We start from the raw sequence: 14,554 nt of genomic DNA on the forward strand, positions 1-14,554 counted from the left end.
CAGCCAGCAGCCACTATCATTAAAACATGAATCACAATGCTACCTTAAGGTGTGAGCACTACATCACTGGCCTTAGAGGCATTAATTTGGGATGGGGGTGGCATGGCAATATTTTTAGGAGACACTACTATAAAATCCTGAAAACTGTGCTATTAAACTCTTTTGGCCTTTCTAATAGCCACCCATCTTAGATATTTCAGTGATCAGTAATTCCCAATCTGTACCAACCATTAGCATTTTGAAGAGAAGGATGTATCACATCTGTACTTTTCAATGCTTTAAACACGACGTCCTGACTGAAAACCAAACTCAAGCACACAAATGTGATTTCTGATTAATACGCATATGGCCTAATTAAAATCACCTGCATTTAGTTCCAAATTCCAGTTTCAAAGAAGGGAAAGACAGTCAGCTAGTTAGCCTCTTGGACCATTTGGATCTTACTGCATTCAGGTGGCTCATGTTTTCAAAAAGGAAGACATTAAAATTCCAATTTCTTCCCTAGCCCCTGCCATTATTGCAGATTTTCAACCAGGACAGGTTTTACCTGTGATTTCATTTCAGTGTTAAGATGCACCAAACAGCAAGCACCCAAGTATTTTGCAAGGCACGAAATTCATCCCTTCACACTTGAGCTAATTGTTCCTTTCAAGTGAAAAACAGCTACCTGACACACAGTCATTTGGGAAAATCTCAGAACAGGAAGATTTATTCCAGTGACAGATTTGAATAATAATTCATGTCGCAACTGGCCCAGACGTTTATTTCCATTAAGTGACAATCACATACAGAAAAATTCCATAAGAAAGCATTTGCTCAGAGATCCTTCTCTGTATTTTCTTTTTTTAAAACAGCATTCATCATGCATGCAAGTATATTGCCACTTGCCGGAAAGACATTTAATTCATAATTATACTGCAGGAGTAAGGATTCTTGAAAATCTATGTCCACATTTTTGTGCTAAGGAATATGCAGAAGAACACAAATTGTGGGTGCTACTCTAGGAAGAATCCACGGATCAGTGTTTTGAGCCCTCTAGCCTTCTTTGGGCTTGAGCGCATTGATCCAGCCACTTGCTCACAGCCACAGTCTGATAAGACCTCTCCTGATCTACCAGCCCCTCTGGAAGCTGCCAACTTTTCAGCTCCACATTTTCCAAAGATGTCTGTCTGCCTTTCACAGACAGGCAACATTTTGTGGAAATAGATAAATTAACTTGCAACTGAGTTGCATTCCAGAAAGTATTATGATCATGTTTGCATGGTATTTTCTCACTTAATATGTATATATTTTCTCCTCTACTGGAGCTATTTCAGATAGCAATGCTTAGCTTTGCACCTGACATATATTGATCTTCTTGTTTCTCACATGATAAGTAAAAAAAAAAAAAAAAGTAAAGACCTGGAGAGTCACAAAGAATTTTTACGTATTCACCTATTCACCTTTGACTATTTTAGGATGCCTAATTTTCAGATTTCTTAATCCTCTGCTGTTTCTGTTGAGAAGATTGCTTAAGTTTTGGTTACTATGGTATAAATTTATGCATTTCCCCTTCCCTGATTTCACAATTCAACCTTTGGTTCCATTGCTATACCATTAAAAATTCCATTAACCCTTACAACATCCATTAGATATAGGATCATGATGATCTATAAACCCTTAGCCAAGGTATATGATTATTAGCTTGCTCCTAATCTTATGTTAGAATTCAAAACCGTCTCCTTTGCTGCTCTCTGAAGTCCCTGAATACTAATAAAACCTCTTAAAAACTAAACCTGGCTCTGACAGAGATTAAAGAGAAGTTGTCTTCTCAAAGAATCAGATAAAAGAAAAAACAAAAAGCTTGTTGCACCACAGGCAGCACGTACAAAGGGAACCAGAGAACGTAAATATAAAACAAACTTGAAAGATCCCCCATCAAAATATAAATGACTGCACACAACTGTCTCACATGTTCCTTGAGAACAAAACAGTCTCACACCTCAGTCTAAAACAAATTTTTTACAGCTGTTCTGTCTTTGGAGAGGCTTCACTTAGGGTGTTTCAAGGACCTCAGCTATGTCTACTCTTTCTGTGAGCCAGTCATTTTGGGGTATACAACAGGACATCAAGCCTTTATTTTGCCATTTTTTGTCTATTGGTGAGTATCAGAAGCCTGGGCTTAGTTTGCCTGAAAATCCATCTCCCTTTGGAACAGTAATCATAGAATGCTTTGGGATGGCAGAAACTTTTAAAGGCCATGTAGTTCAACTCTCCTTCAACAAGTAGGGACATTTTCAACTAGATCAAGTTGCTCAAATCCCTGTCCAACCTGGCCCTGAATGTTTCCGAGGATGGGACATCCACCACTTCTCTGGGAAACCTGTGCCTATGTTTCACCACCCTCATTGGGACAAAAAAAGAATTTCCTTATATCTAGTCTAAATATAGTATGCTTTAGTTTCAAACCATTACCCCTTGTTCTACCACAACAGAACCTGAGAAGATTTCTGTTCCCATATTTCATACAGTCCTCTTTAAGTACTGAAAAGCAGCAGCACAGAGCCTTCTCTTCTCCAGACTGAATAATCCAAACTCTCAGCCTTTCCTCATAGGAGAGACATTCCCGCCCTCTGATCACTTTTGAGCTTGCTCCAACGGGTCCATGCCTTTCCTTCACTGGGAATGCCAGAGCTGGATGCAGCACTCCAGAGGGAGTCTCACCATAGCGGAGTAGCTGGGGAGAATCACCTTCCTCAACCTGCTGGTCACACTTCCCTTGATGCAGCCCAGGAAATGGTCCCACCATCTGGGCTGTGAGCACTTATCATTGAAGACTGCCCAGGACAGACCCCACATCTGAAGAGCTGCTAATTTGTCATCTTCCTACACCTCACGCAAAACTGCGTTTGAACTGGTTCCAAGGAGTAATACGAGACTCAACTTTCATGCGCACTTTTAGAAACAGAGAGCTGCTAATTTGTCATCTTCCTACACCTCACGCAAAACTGCGTTTGAACTGGTTCCAAGGAGTAATACGAGACTCAACTTTCATGCGCACTTTTAGAAACAGAGATAAGGATTTTTTGTGTGTTTCCAAAGGCTCAAGGAGCAGATAAGGTCTGAGCTGGTCCTACCACAAGGAGGAGATGGATAGGGCCACTGGGGTGGAGATGGACAAGAGAGCTCCGGGGACAGCTGTGTAGAGACAGATTTGCCGCTTCTGTGAGATGTCATTGGGACTGCTGGGACCCAACTATTCCACTGCCATGAGCAGCATCTGCTCCATCTCACAAAGCGGCTTGTGACAACTGATTTTATTTTCACAAATCACTGTATGGAGACAGGGATGAATTGCCAGTTGGTTGCTGCCAACAGCAGACCCTACTGGTTCACTCCACCTAGGGATAACAGGGCCATGGGAATAGAAGGTTCTCCTCAAGCACCTTGCAATCTGAGCATGGAGGCAGAGAGAAAGGCAGAGGATAGATTGGATGCTCTGGAAAAAAACTATGCATCAAGAATTCAGATTCAGGCAACCTGGAAAACATATGACTCAATCTCCCCACCTAAAGATGGAATTAATGCCTTCCAATTAAATGCCCATATCTCTAAGAATGGCATCCTATAACAGTGATTTTTAAGTAAATGGGAATGCTCTTAAAAAAAGTGTTTACACATTCTAAAGAGCCACATTCCCTGCATAGTTATACATTTGTAACTAGTGAAAAACTGTCTGAATTATTTATGAAAATAATTTTGATCTGTTAAATCATTTACAAAGTCACCAACTGCATATAATTTTTAAGTAACTTCTCCAGCCAGGTATAAACTTAAAACAAAAATATGAGAGAGGGAAGAAAAAATACTCTAATTAAATATCAGCTTGAAAGAAAAAAGCAAGCATATTGTGGATAGTCCTCAACAGATACAAAACAGCCCCACTTATCTGAAGATTCCTATTTTTATCTTGTATTAGCATTTTTAAGGTTTGCTGTGACATATTAAAGAGAAATAAAGACCTGATCCTGCTGGCACAGAGTGGAAACATGCACACAGAATATTTAGAAAATATATGCCTTACTTTATGTCACTATCTAGACCTACTGATTCCTCCAAGTCTTTATAGTGTAATACATATGCACCTAAAAGAGCTTGAAATTATTAGTTTAGCAACCACGTGCTAGAACTCACCAAGGACTAGGAGCTGCACTATTTACCCAGGCTGCTGGGACAAAAGAGGGGTTAGTCTACATGGAATTTTCTGTTGAAACCTTGTTTCTATCACTAAACTGGCCAGCTCTGCTGGTCAATGTGTACTGAAGTCATTGCAGCATACACAGCTTTTCTTTATGCATTGAGTGGAGGCATCAACTTGGCCACAGACCTCTCCTTGTGGTCACCAGCTCTGCACATGCATCCTGTGTGCAAGTGGGACTACCTCAGCAAGAAGCAGTAGGAATTGGTAGGAATTTTCCATTTGTTTTCCTGCCTCCCCCTGAATCCATTCTACTTCCATAACATCCATTGATAAGAAGTTTTTCTGGCCTTCCAACTCTATCTTTTTTATTTATTCTGAATCTTGGCCCTGATATCTTTACCAGCTTTCTCAAAATGTTGCAATGGAAAGAATAAGGAACAGTTAACTTCTATTCATCCTCTCCACGTCACTCATGACTTCATAAATGAGTTGTGCACCCTCTCCAACTGGTCTCTTTTCCATTATGAAAAGTTGTAGCTTAATAGATCTCAGTCATTCTTAGAAGACGATCATTGATTATCCCAACTTGTTCTACTTAATTCTTTCAAACTTCACCATAGCTCATGGACTATAAAACTCTTAATGTCCTTGTTGTTTTCCTCTAAATTCTCCACATCCCTCTCAAAGTGTACATCCAAATGGTGTCACTGCCCTGCAGAATAATTCCTCTCATCTCTCACTTACAGTATTTCCCTAAATATGCTCCAATTTTTTTACATGAGGTTTGCAACAGCCTTTCATTTTTCCCTGAGACTCACTCTGGGATTAATTTCTACACCATTCCACCTTTCCCTGCTTCCTGGCTAATCAATACACATTCGGTATTTGTGCAATTGGATATCTCTTACTGCATGCAACACTTAATATTTGTACTTCATGTTATTGCTTTCAGGCCATTTATTTATGTTGAGCTATACATATGACATATCTCTGATAATTTCTCATGTGCTCATGGTATGGACTTCAATAAAAAAGCACTTGGAAGCAGTTCTTCCTGGGATTTAGGCTAGCTGGGGCACAGAGTGTTACATTTCTTGAAAGTGGATTTCCCCTTTGAAACTCTTTTGGGCAATGTATCTCAGGTTTCTGGGGAGATACATGTACTACTTAGACCTCACTGCCTTTGGATCACACAGAATTAAAGTGTTCATGATCATTAATTGCCCACATAGATGGGAAGTTGATAGGGACTACACCCAGCTAATGGCAAGTAAAGAATCTATCTAAGAGTCACATGCAAAATCCTTTCATGATCTTAATGGAAGTTAAGAGACATTAAAAAAAAAAAATCACAACTTTGAAACCAAATGAATAACCAAAAAAAAAAAAAAAAAACCCCAAAAGAAAAAAACATTACTATTACTTTGACCATTTCCTGGAAGTATTTTGTAAGGCCCGGGATTAATTTTCAAATGTGGTTCCCATAACTGGCTTTTCGTGGAAAACCAGTACCTTTATGACCATCTCTTGCAGTGAGACTTTCAGACTGCTGCTGGCAGCCTCAGAGAGGAACCACCAGAACCCAGCTTTTATGTCATATGGTACAACTATTTAGAGAGAAATAATAAGCATAAAGGAAAAGTGCTTGATGAAAACAGAAGTAAAAATAAAACCAATAATACATCAGAATTCCTTAGAAGATCAGGCTATTTGACACTTTGAAGAAGTGAATTTTCCACATGAATAGCGTTTTGAAAGAAAATCTGTTATCTTGATTGTAAAATATTATTCAACCGAGCTATAATAGATGGCATAAATAAATAAATATATACTAAGTGGACCAGGCCTAGATCTAAGTCCTATGTTGTAAAGTCTTACTTTAGTTGTTCAAGACAATAATATTGTCTTCAAGACAATAATAAGAACCCTTCAAGACCCTGTGGTTAAGGGTGCAGGCACCCTGGCTGGGAGAAGCAGACACACATTTCATGCTAGAATTAAACCCAGGCTGTCACCACATGTCCTAGAAGCAGGAGAACACCTTTGAGTTCCTCTGTGAAAATTTACTCAGAAATTTTCCCTGACATATAGAGAAGGAAGTTCTGATCACCAGATGTTTGAACTGTTAATTTTTTTTGCTGTTGATTTTTGTTTTTTACAATTTTTTTTTCTACATATAAATGCATCCAACTTTCCAGCTGCCATTAAAAGTGAGCATTATCTCAGCAGTCAGGAAGATTGTCAGTGATTTCCTTCAGATACTTGTAACAGGAAATTCTGTTCTCATTTCTGGCAAGTGCCACTATCCTCACAGCTTTTAGCATTTAATGGTTTTCAGCTATGAAATTCTCATTCTATGGAAAAAAAAAACACCCAAACCCAAGAAAAACTCATAAATAAGAAATAAAATTGTGGTCACAGCTAAATTCTCTATCAAGTTTTCCATCAAAATTGCAGCAAAAACATCTATATGACATCATCTACTTTGGCTCTCTGCTGGCATTTCTAACCTCATCAAGCTAAGGATAGACTGTGGATCTTGCCTCTGGACACAGTGGACACACAGGATCCCTTTAGGTGTATTTAGGGGAACAGAGGCTGCAGATCCCTCTATTAAATATATCCACCCCACATCTGGGAAACAATCACTGCCAACAAGGAAAAATCAATGCCCATCATTGCCTTTTTTGAGGCAGAGCTGCCCTTGACTCCAACCCAGACAAAGGTACCACCTGGCTGAAGAAAAATATTTCTGAAAGACCTTTTCTTCTCTCAACAGTTCCTGTGTGTCTTTGTAACATGACCAGTTTTTCACAGCAGGAAAAGAAAAGGTTACCCAGAGAAAGCTGGAAGGGTGTTGCTTTTGTGTGTGGCACAGACAGCAGCTTATCTCTGCCTCCATGGGATGATGCCCATTGCCATGGCCTTAAATACAAGCTGTAAAGCCACATGGCTCACAAAAAAACAGGCGGAGAAGTGGGTTTAATTCTGAGTTTCCTGGGAATCCTATGAATTCTCTCATTCGTGGGAGCTTCTGGACCAGGCACTCTCAGTCCCAGAGCTCCCTTGGTGCTCACACTTCCAGCTTAACTCTCTTTGCTGGGGCATGTCCAGAGAGAAGCACAGGACTAGTGACAAGAATCCTTCCCAGTCAGCACTGACCACTGTCCCGTTACAGTGCCTTTTCCTTTCTAGAATGTCTTTTAAAGCCAGGTCAGGGACTTTTCACCCTGATGGCACTGCCCAAATACTCTCTGTCCCTGGGCCTGGGGGTACAAGCAGGGTCTGTCACTGTTGGCCAGAGGGAACAGTTCTGTAAATGAAAGACATTAAGGAAAAGCACAGCTCCAGCTCGGTGTTGGTTGGGAATGTCTCCTACCTCCAACGCTCTACCACCCTGCAGAAGGGGAAAGGAAAGACCTTCCTAAAATGATGTTATGCAGAGGAAATGTGTCCTCCAAAGAGTCCACGGGAACAATAAGGTGAAATAAAGACAAACTTAAGAGAGTTATTGGAGGGCCCAGTGTGCAGTCCTCTACAGATGACATTCTTAATGCCTCAAAGATGAGGAGCTTTGTGGAAAATCAATGTGTTTCTGAGGGAAAGGAGCCAACAGAGCTTAAACTGCTCCCAGTGACTGCAGGCCTGCAAGAGCCTGCAGAACCCTCCTGAGCCAGCCCCCAGCTCTGTGTGGTGACTGAAGACAATGTCCTCACCCAGCACAGGTTGAAGGCGCTGCTGCCAGGCACAGCATGGCCCCAAGACCACAGTGCTGCAGGCAGCTCCCACATCATTCAGAAGTGCCTCCACAGAGGCAATACTAACACAAGGGAACAAGCACAAGCTCAGCTTTGGTTGTGGAACAGGAGCCTCCCTGTCCTCCTCATAACTAAATTCACACCAGTCAGCCAGGAAAGGAGTGCAAGAGAGCCCAAGCCCAGAGCTGTTTGACTCTTGCCTGGCTGAGAGCTGTTGTGAGTCAGCCAAACAGACGGACGGAGAGGACCATAATTCTCAGGATGGCAGCATCCTTGGTGCTGCCCCATCCAGGTGTGGGAATGAGCAGCTTTGGGGCAGTGGTAGCTTACCTGGGGAGAGCTGCCCTCCTGTTTCTGCTCAGTCTGCAGTGCAGCTGACTTGTCTGGAGCAAGCTTCCAGGAAAAACAAAAAAAGCAGGATGGGCAAAGTCTGCTCACAGGCTGTGCTGCAGCAGGAGCATCCATCTTAGATCCAGTGGAGGAGGAGAGCTTGGACAAGCTCCCTTTTTAAAGCAACAGTGCTCCCACTGAGCCTGGCAAGGAAGGGGAGTGCTATGCCCCAGCAGTGGTTGCGCTGGATCTCTGCAGAGCTCTTTGTAGGAATTAGCTAATTGATCTTTGCAAACACCCTTTCAACAATTAAGCATCACCTGTCAAGATTTACAGGTGCAGAAAATAAGCTGACCTTATTTTTACCTTGTGCAGAAGTAGCCCATGATATTAGGGTACCTGGACCAAAAGTCTCTTGGCCTGAATTTGTTGGTGCATCTATAGGTTTGTCTGATTCTGACAGCGCAGAACATCTGTATTCTGCTTGTAAATAAGAGTGAACATCTGCTTTTAAAAGCCAACCTGAGGGGTATTTCAAGTCAGAAATGCTAAAAACCAGGCACTACAAATCACTAACCCTTAGGATAATGGTGGCTTTTATGACTAAAGATATCTGAGAAGAAAAGTCTAGAGTCAGGTTTAATTAGATTTTGTCTGTCTGATTCTTTTCATGCATGTAGACAGGCTGCGGCTTCCCCATGGATTCCTGTGGACCTGCTGGTAGAGAGTCAGGGTTTGAAAAGGAAAATAAAACTTTCCTTGTCCAGGACCACTTAGTCTGCGTGGCCTGAAGGACAAGATGGGACACCCTGTCTGGATCCTTCACCACCCTACAAAAACTGCCACTAGGAAAACAGGGCAGTTGTCCTGAGTTTATCCTTCTGTGGCCACTGGCCACTCTAGCTCCATAAAATGGAGAAAATTACAAACGCAGGTAGGGAGCAGGGATACGTGGGACATGCCACTGGCTGGGAGCTGATATTAACTGAGTGGTACAAGAGGTTTGTTTGGTTTGTTCTTTATTTTCTTCAGGGCATATTTTTGTTCTACGGCAGACTCTTAATAAACAACACAATTTTAGCTCTTAGTGTGCTTGACCAAACAGCTGTAAAAGATACCTCAGAGGCTGCCCCTCTGCCAGGTTGTTGATGCTGTAGCAGTACTCAACCAAGGCCCAGATTTTTAGTTAGATACATGCATTCTGGTATCTCGTGGGATTTTTCCTTGTAGGCTGAACAAGTTTGAAATTAAAATTAAGAAACAGGGCAAGTAAGAACACCCACTAGGGCCTACTTTTGATTGTAGTACATAAATAGCTTTAAAAGACTCAGGTTTCTCTCATGTAGGGCTCCAAACTCCAAACTGGAAGGGAATTCTCTTCCCTTACAGCTATAAGACAACAGCTGAAGCTCCTGTTGTCCTTCAAATTGTGCTTCAAGGTACATCCATGTATTCAGGCAGCCTGTTTTCTCCTCCAAACCTTCCAGATGTGTGAGAGCTACAAGCTGAGTATTCCCCAAAGGGACAGGCCTGAAGGAATTCAAAGTCCTTCGTTAGGCACTCTGTCAATGCTGCAAGCATCGCTATTTAATTGATGTACTGTTTTTATTATATGTGCCCTAAGGGAGTGTGCTGACCAAAGTGTCTTTTAAATTGAATAAATAAACAAATACATAAGCAAGCATCACTGCCTTGACCAGCTCATGGTGTGACAGGAAAGTCTGTGTGGTTTAATGCGGTTTTACACAACAACCCACTGTCTGAAATGGCTTGTTTGATCCTCACTAACCCTGGCAGGCTCTTCCAGCTCCTTCCTCTACCTCAGCAAAGACAGAGGACACCACTCTTACTTTTCAGATTTCTAAGGTCACTTTGCTGATTAAATATGTCATTTTAAAAACTGCCTATAATGTGAAAACTGCCAGTTTCCTTCCTTCATCTGGAAAATGGGTGAAGAATTTCATCATTTGCTGTTAAAAGGAATGAAGTACTATCCTTCTCCCATTCTTTCCCTTTCCCCTGTTGTTTACCTGCCCTACTTCACAGCTCTGCAAAGTCATGCTCTCTTTTCATTCTTACTTGTGTATTGTTTGGACCACAGTACTTCTCAAATATATCTTTTAACAAAACCTTAGAAAATATAGCTGTACCAGTCAGAGTCAGGATTACAGTGCAAATCAAAAAAAAAAAAAAAAAAAAAAAAAAGGTACCAGCTGGGGAGATAAACTGGCTTAAGAGGAAGCACAGAAAACAGTATAGACATGGGAACATTACTCAGTAAGGGCTGGCCACCCAGAGCCTTGCACTACTGCTTGAGCAGGTTTTACAGCCTACAGCCTGTGCTCATTGCTGGGCTGCCTCGGAAAAAGCACTATCAGTGCCCCAGCTGTCTTCTACACACCTACAAGAACTGAAGCCACATGCTGACTGCAGTCAGGCCTTCATGCTCATGGATGTTATGCATGTGAGAGATTTTACAGCTGTGAGTCATCATCTTTGCCTACATTCATGCGCTCCTTTCCACTCTGGAAGGAAAGTGCTTTCATTCACAAGAATTAAAAATATAGGTTTCAAGACAGATCACGATGCAATCACACTCTTTTATAGTGTTCAGCTTCTTGTTATGAAATATGATTCCCCTGAGGCATGACTATTATAGAGTGTGGAAAAGTGAGTTAAAATGGAAAACAGGTTGTGCCAGCCATGCCTCTACGACTGCCCAAATCACTTCCTCTGACTGTAGACTTCCCTCATGGAGCTGCTTAAAATTTTCAGGACAGTTGTCGTAGATTGTCTTCACACTGAAATGGAGTAAGTGTTGTTAGGATGATCTTTAGTACAGGGTTTAAAGACAGTGAAGAAATTAGGATGAACTGAACTAAAGACTGAACATAAGCCCACGTGTGTCACAGAGCTCCATGTTCTTTACCCCTCAACCATGTTGCAGAAATATTTTGGGGCAGTGTAGGTGCCAGAGTCAGGCTTTTATGTGTGCCAAGCAAAAAGAAAACAGTGCACCCTATTTCTTCCAAATAGACGAGGCCTCTGTTGTCCTTGTGGCAGATACTGACCAAATAGAATTGAGATAAAATCAAAATCAGGAAAAATGTTAGAGACAGGTTATTTCTGAGGGGACATTTGCAGAATCCTTCAATTTGGATATACTCCTAAAATTGTTTCAGAATAGGAAAATCAGGCAAGATGCCTACTTCTCTGCCATGAGAAACTGGAAATGTTTGACCTTAACATATGATTAGCTGTTAAATGATTTTCAAGGAGACTCTCCTAGGATAATCTACTTAGCCTTTAGCACCCATTTATCACTTCATAGTGAAGATTAGGGTTGATTCTCAAGAAAAGCATTACTTAGAGGGTCAACTACATTTTTTCAGTTGAGTAAATTATTCCTTTATGGGAATAATGAGAAAATTTTATGTCCTCTTTTCCTGTATTTAATGTATTGTTATGGAATAGGTGACTATGAAAGTCATTTAAGGAATGTTGGAAATTAAACACTCTACAATTGAGAAAAAAACCAAAAGAACTGATGGACTTGTGGTTACCGACAAGGTTCTTAAGATATTTCTGAATTATGGATATGATGGTCACCATGTTTTGCTACCAGGTATTGGCCTAGACACTGGTTTAGGTAGAAATTAAAGAATCCAGATAAATTCTTAAGTAATTAAATCAAGGTGAGACTCAGTGTCAGGACAATGAAAAAAGATTGTGGTTAAGCTTATGATTTCTAGACATGCTCTAGATTCTTACAAAAAATTTATGTCAGACTGCATCCAACTCAGGCCAGGAAATTCAGCATACTTCATAAAGAAACCTCTTCAGAGCTCTTCCCCTGCAACTCACGCAGGCCACATCCACAGCACTTGATCTTGGGTTTCTGGGGATTGAAAGACATGGACCATGCTATACTAGCAAAGCCAGTTTATTACACAACTCACTCATATTTATAGCTGTCTAAGTTCCGTGCAAAATTTTCCATTGGGACCCCTGTGCCCCTGTGCTCCCGTTTTTCAGTTATCAGGTCCTTGTTACATTCTTTTGCATTAGCAATGTCCTTGTTACATTCTCTCTGGTCAGAGCAGTTAAAGTGACCAGACATGATGTCTTCACTTCTCTTCTTGCCTTGAGTTTATCTCTCCCACAGCTTCCACTGTACCAGGGCCAAAAGGTCAGCAGCACTACCCAGCTCAGCTTCTGTAGCTGTCTGGTCTTCCACAAGTTTCCATGACACTAGAAATCCGTGTTCTGTGGGTGTCTGAGGATACTAAACGTCCTGGGATTCTGCTGGACAACTATGTAATTTCCAGACAGCGCACCTTCTTCTCTAGCAATTTTTGTGTCATGGGATATGCCCCAGAACATTTTTTTGGTTTCAAAAGCCAGTCAAAGAGTGAATTTACATATGCAACATGTATGGCCAGAGGACAAGGCCCTTTGAATTAGCTTGGAAGCTAAAGATATACATGGAGTGACTGGCACTGGATTTTTATCACAACGGGTCCTCATACATAAGAAGGAATTGCAATCAAGTCCTAGGAGGCTGCTGAATGGTGGCAACCAGAATCTACAGGATTAGAGATAATAATAATGGTGTTTATCACTAATCCTCTGCTCAAAATGACATAGGACTAAGGGTAATGGTTTTAAACTGAAGGAGCCATAGATTAGGTTAGATGTAAAGAAGATTTTTACAAGGAGTGTGGTAAAACTGGCACAGTTTGTTCAGAGAGATGGTAGAAGCCCCATCCCTAGTAACATTCAAGATCAAGATGAAGAGGGCTCTGAACAACTGGGTCTAGTTGGAGATGTCCCTGAACATTGCAGAGGGGTTGGACTAGATGGCATTTAAAGGTTCCTTCCAATCTATCCTATTCTATGACTCTGTGATTCTCTGACATTACTCTTGTCTTGTTCTGGGACATTCAAACACCAAGCATCCTCCTCTAGCAAAGGTAGTTTGCCAGAGTACCTTGTTGTGACTGCTTTCAGCCTGAAAACACTCAAGGGTCAGGCTGATTGACAAATTACCTTAATTTAGCAATTGATTTTGCCTCAAATGAATTTCTCCCATATGTTTACTCTTAATCTATGGCAAACTCCTCTTTTACTGGAAATGAAATTAAATTGCCTCACATTTTTCACAGGAAAGAAGCACAGACACAGTCAATCACATACTCAACAGACATGTGACATCACTTGACCATGAGATCAAATAGATAGAGGAATGTGCAGGACTGTGGTCTTTCGCTTTTGTTATTATTACCTCTGTTTCAGTATTATTATTTTAAAAATCTTTGTCCTCCTATAAATGCCTCCTTCAGGGTATTCCTGCCACTTCCTAGCATGGGAATTTTCCTATATTTCTCAAAGGTTAATGTTGGTGTATATCCAGACGCTCAGTCATAATTTTCTGTCTATTATTTAGTGATTACTGAAAATTAAATTTGTACTATACTGCGTGAGATGAAAACACCACCCCCAAAGGCTTAGTAATCAAAGTCAGACCCCTGAAAATTGTTCAGGAGAAGTGAAAAATATATATTTATCAATATATTAATTAAAATATAAGTAACTAATATTCAGGTATTATTAAAAATTACAGTGTTTAAAGAAACCAATTCATTCAGCTGTGAATATAAATTCTTATTTCACTCTGGAGGATTAACAGAAATTGTAAATTGCTAGAATTCTATTATTTTAATAGGAAACCACTTTTCTGAATAAGATAAACTGCCAGCCACAACCAATAATTATACCTTTTTTCCTAAGGATATGCAGTAGTGGTGTCTGTTTTAGACTATTGCATCTTCAGCCATAGGAAGGAGCTAAAGTTACATAAATTTCCTGGAAGAGTACTTAGACAGCTGTTTACCTGAAATTGTGCTTGTTTCTGGCATCAGTCCGATAAACAAGTTATTTTACAGTTGTGGCAGAGAAGTAATAAAGAAATTGCTGAACTATTAGTACACAATTTATGCTTGCCTGTGTACCTCACAAAAAAATGCTTTTGTATTTTTTTGAAGAATATTACTGGTGATAACACCAATGTACGTCTTCAGTTCTACTTCCCTCACTGCATCTTTATGTTCAACAACAGATCTAAACAATTTAGCACATGAGAATACATATTAAAAGAAGAGGCATTTATGCAGCTCCTCAGACTTTAAGGATACTTGCACAGTCAAATCCTCCATTGATGTACCAGGGACAAACACAACTACACTTGGTTTTAATGGGAAATATTTGTGTTAATATTCCATGTATC

At 40.6% G+C, this 14,554-nt stretch overlaps 1 protein-coding gene across 22 annotated transcripts in view; it reads right to left on the reverse strand.

Annotated features, from left to right (window-relative positions):
* Nucleotides 1-14,554, reverse strand: part of DLG2 (discs large MAGUK scaffold protein 2) — a 984,419-nt gene that overhangs the window by 619,463 nt on the left and 350,402 nt on the right. Inside the window, exon 1 of one of the 22 annotated variants that reach the window (XM_068181609.1) lies at nt 8,269-8,508. The exons of 20 other annotated variants lie outside the window; for them this stretch is intronic. In XM_068181609.1, the coding sequence (XP_068037710.1) occupies nt 8,269-8,403 (135 nt within the window). In that variant the 5' untranslated portion in view covers nt 8,404-8,508. Of the gene's footprint in view, nt 1-8,268; nt 8,509-14,554 lie in introns of those variants that run through there. One more of the 22 variants, XM_068181615.1, reaches the window with a different exon arrangement.

Source organism: Anomalospiza imberbis, chromosome 2 (assembly GCF_031753505.1).
Source record: "Anomalospiza imberbis isolate Cuckoo-Finch-1a 21T00152 chromosome 2, ASM3175350v1, whole genome shotgun sequence".
NCBI lineage: Eukaryota > Metazoa > Chordata > Aves > Passeriformes > Viduidae > Anomalospiza > Anomalospiza imberbis.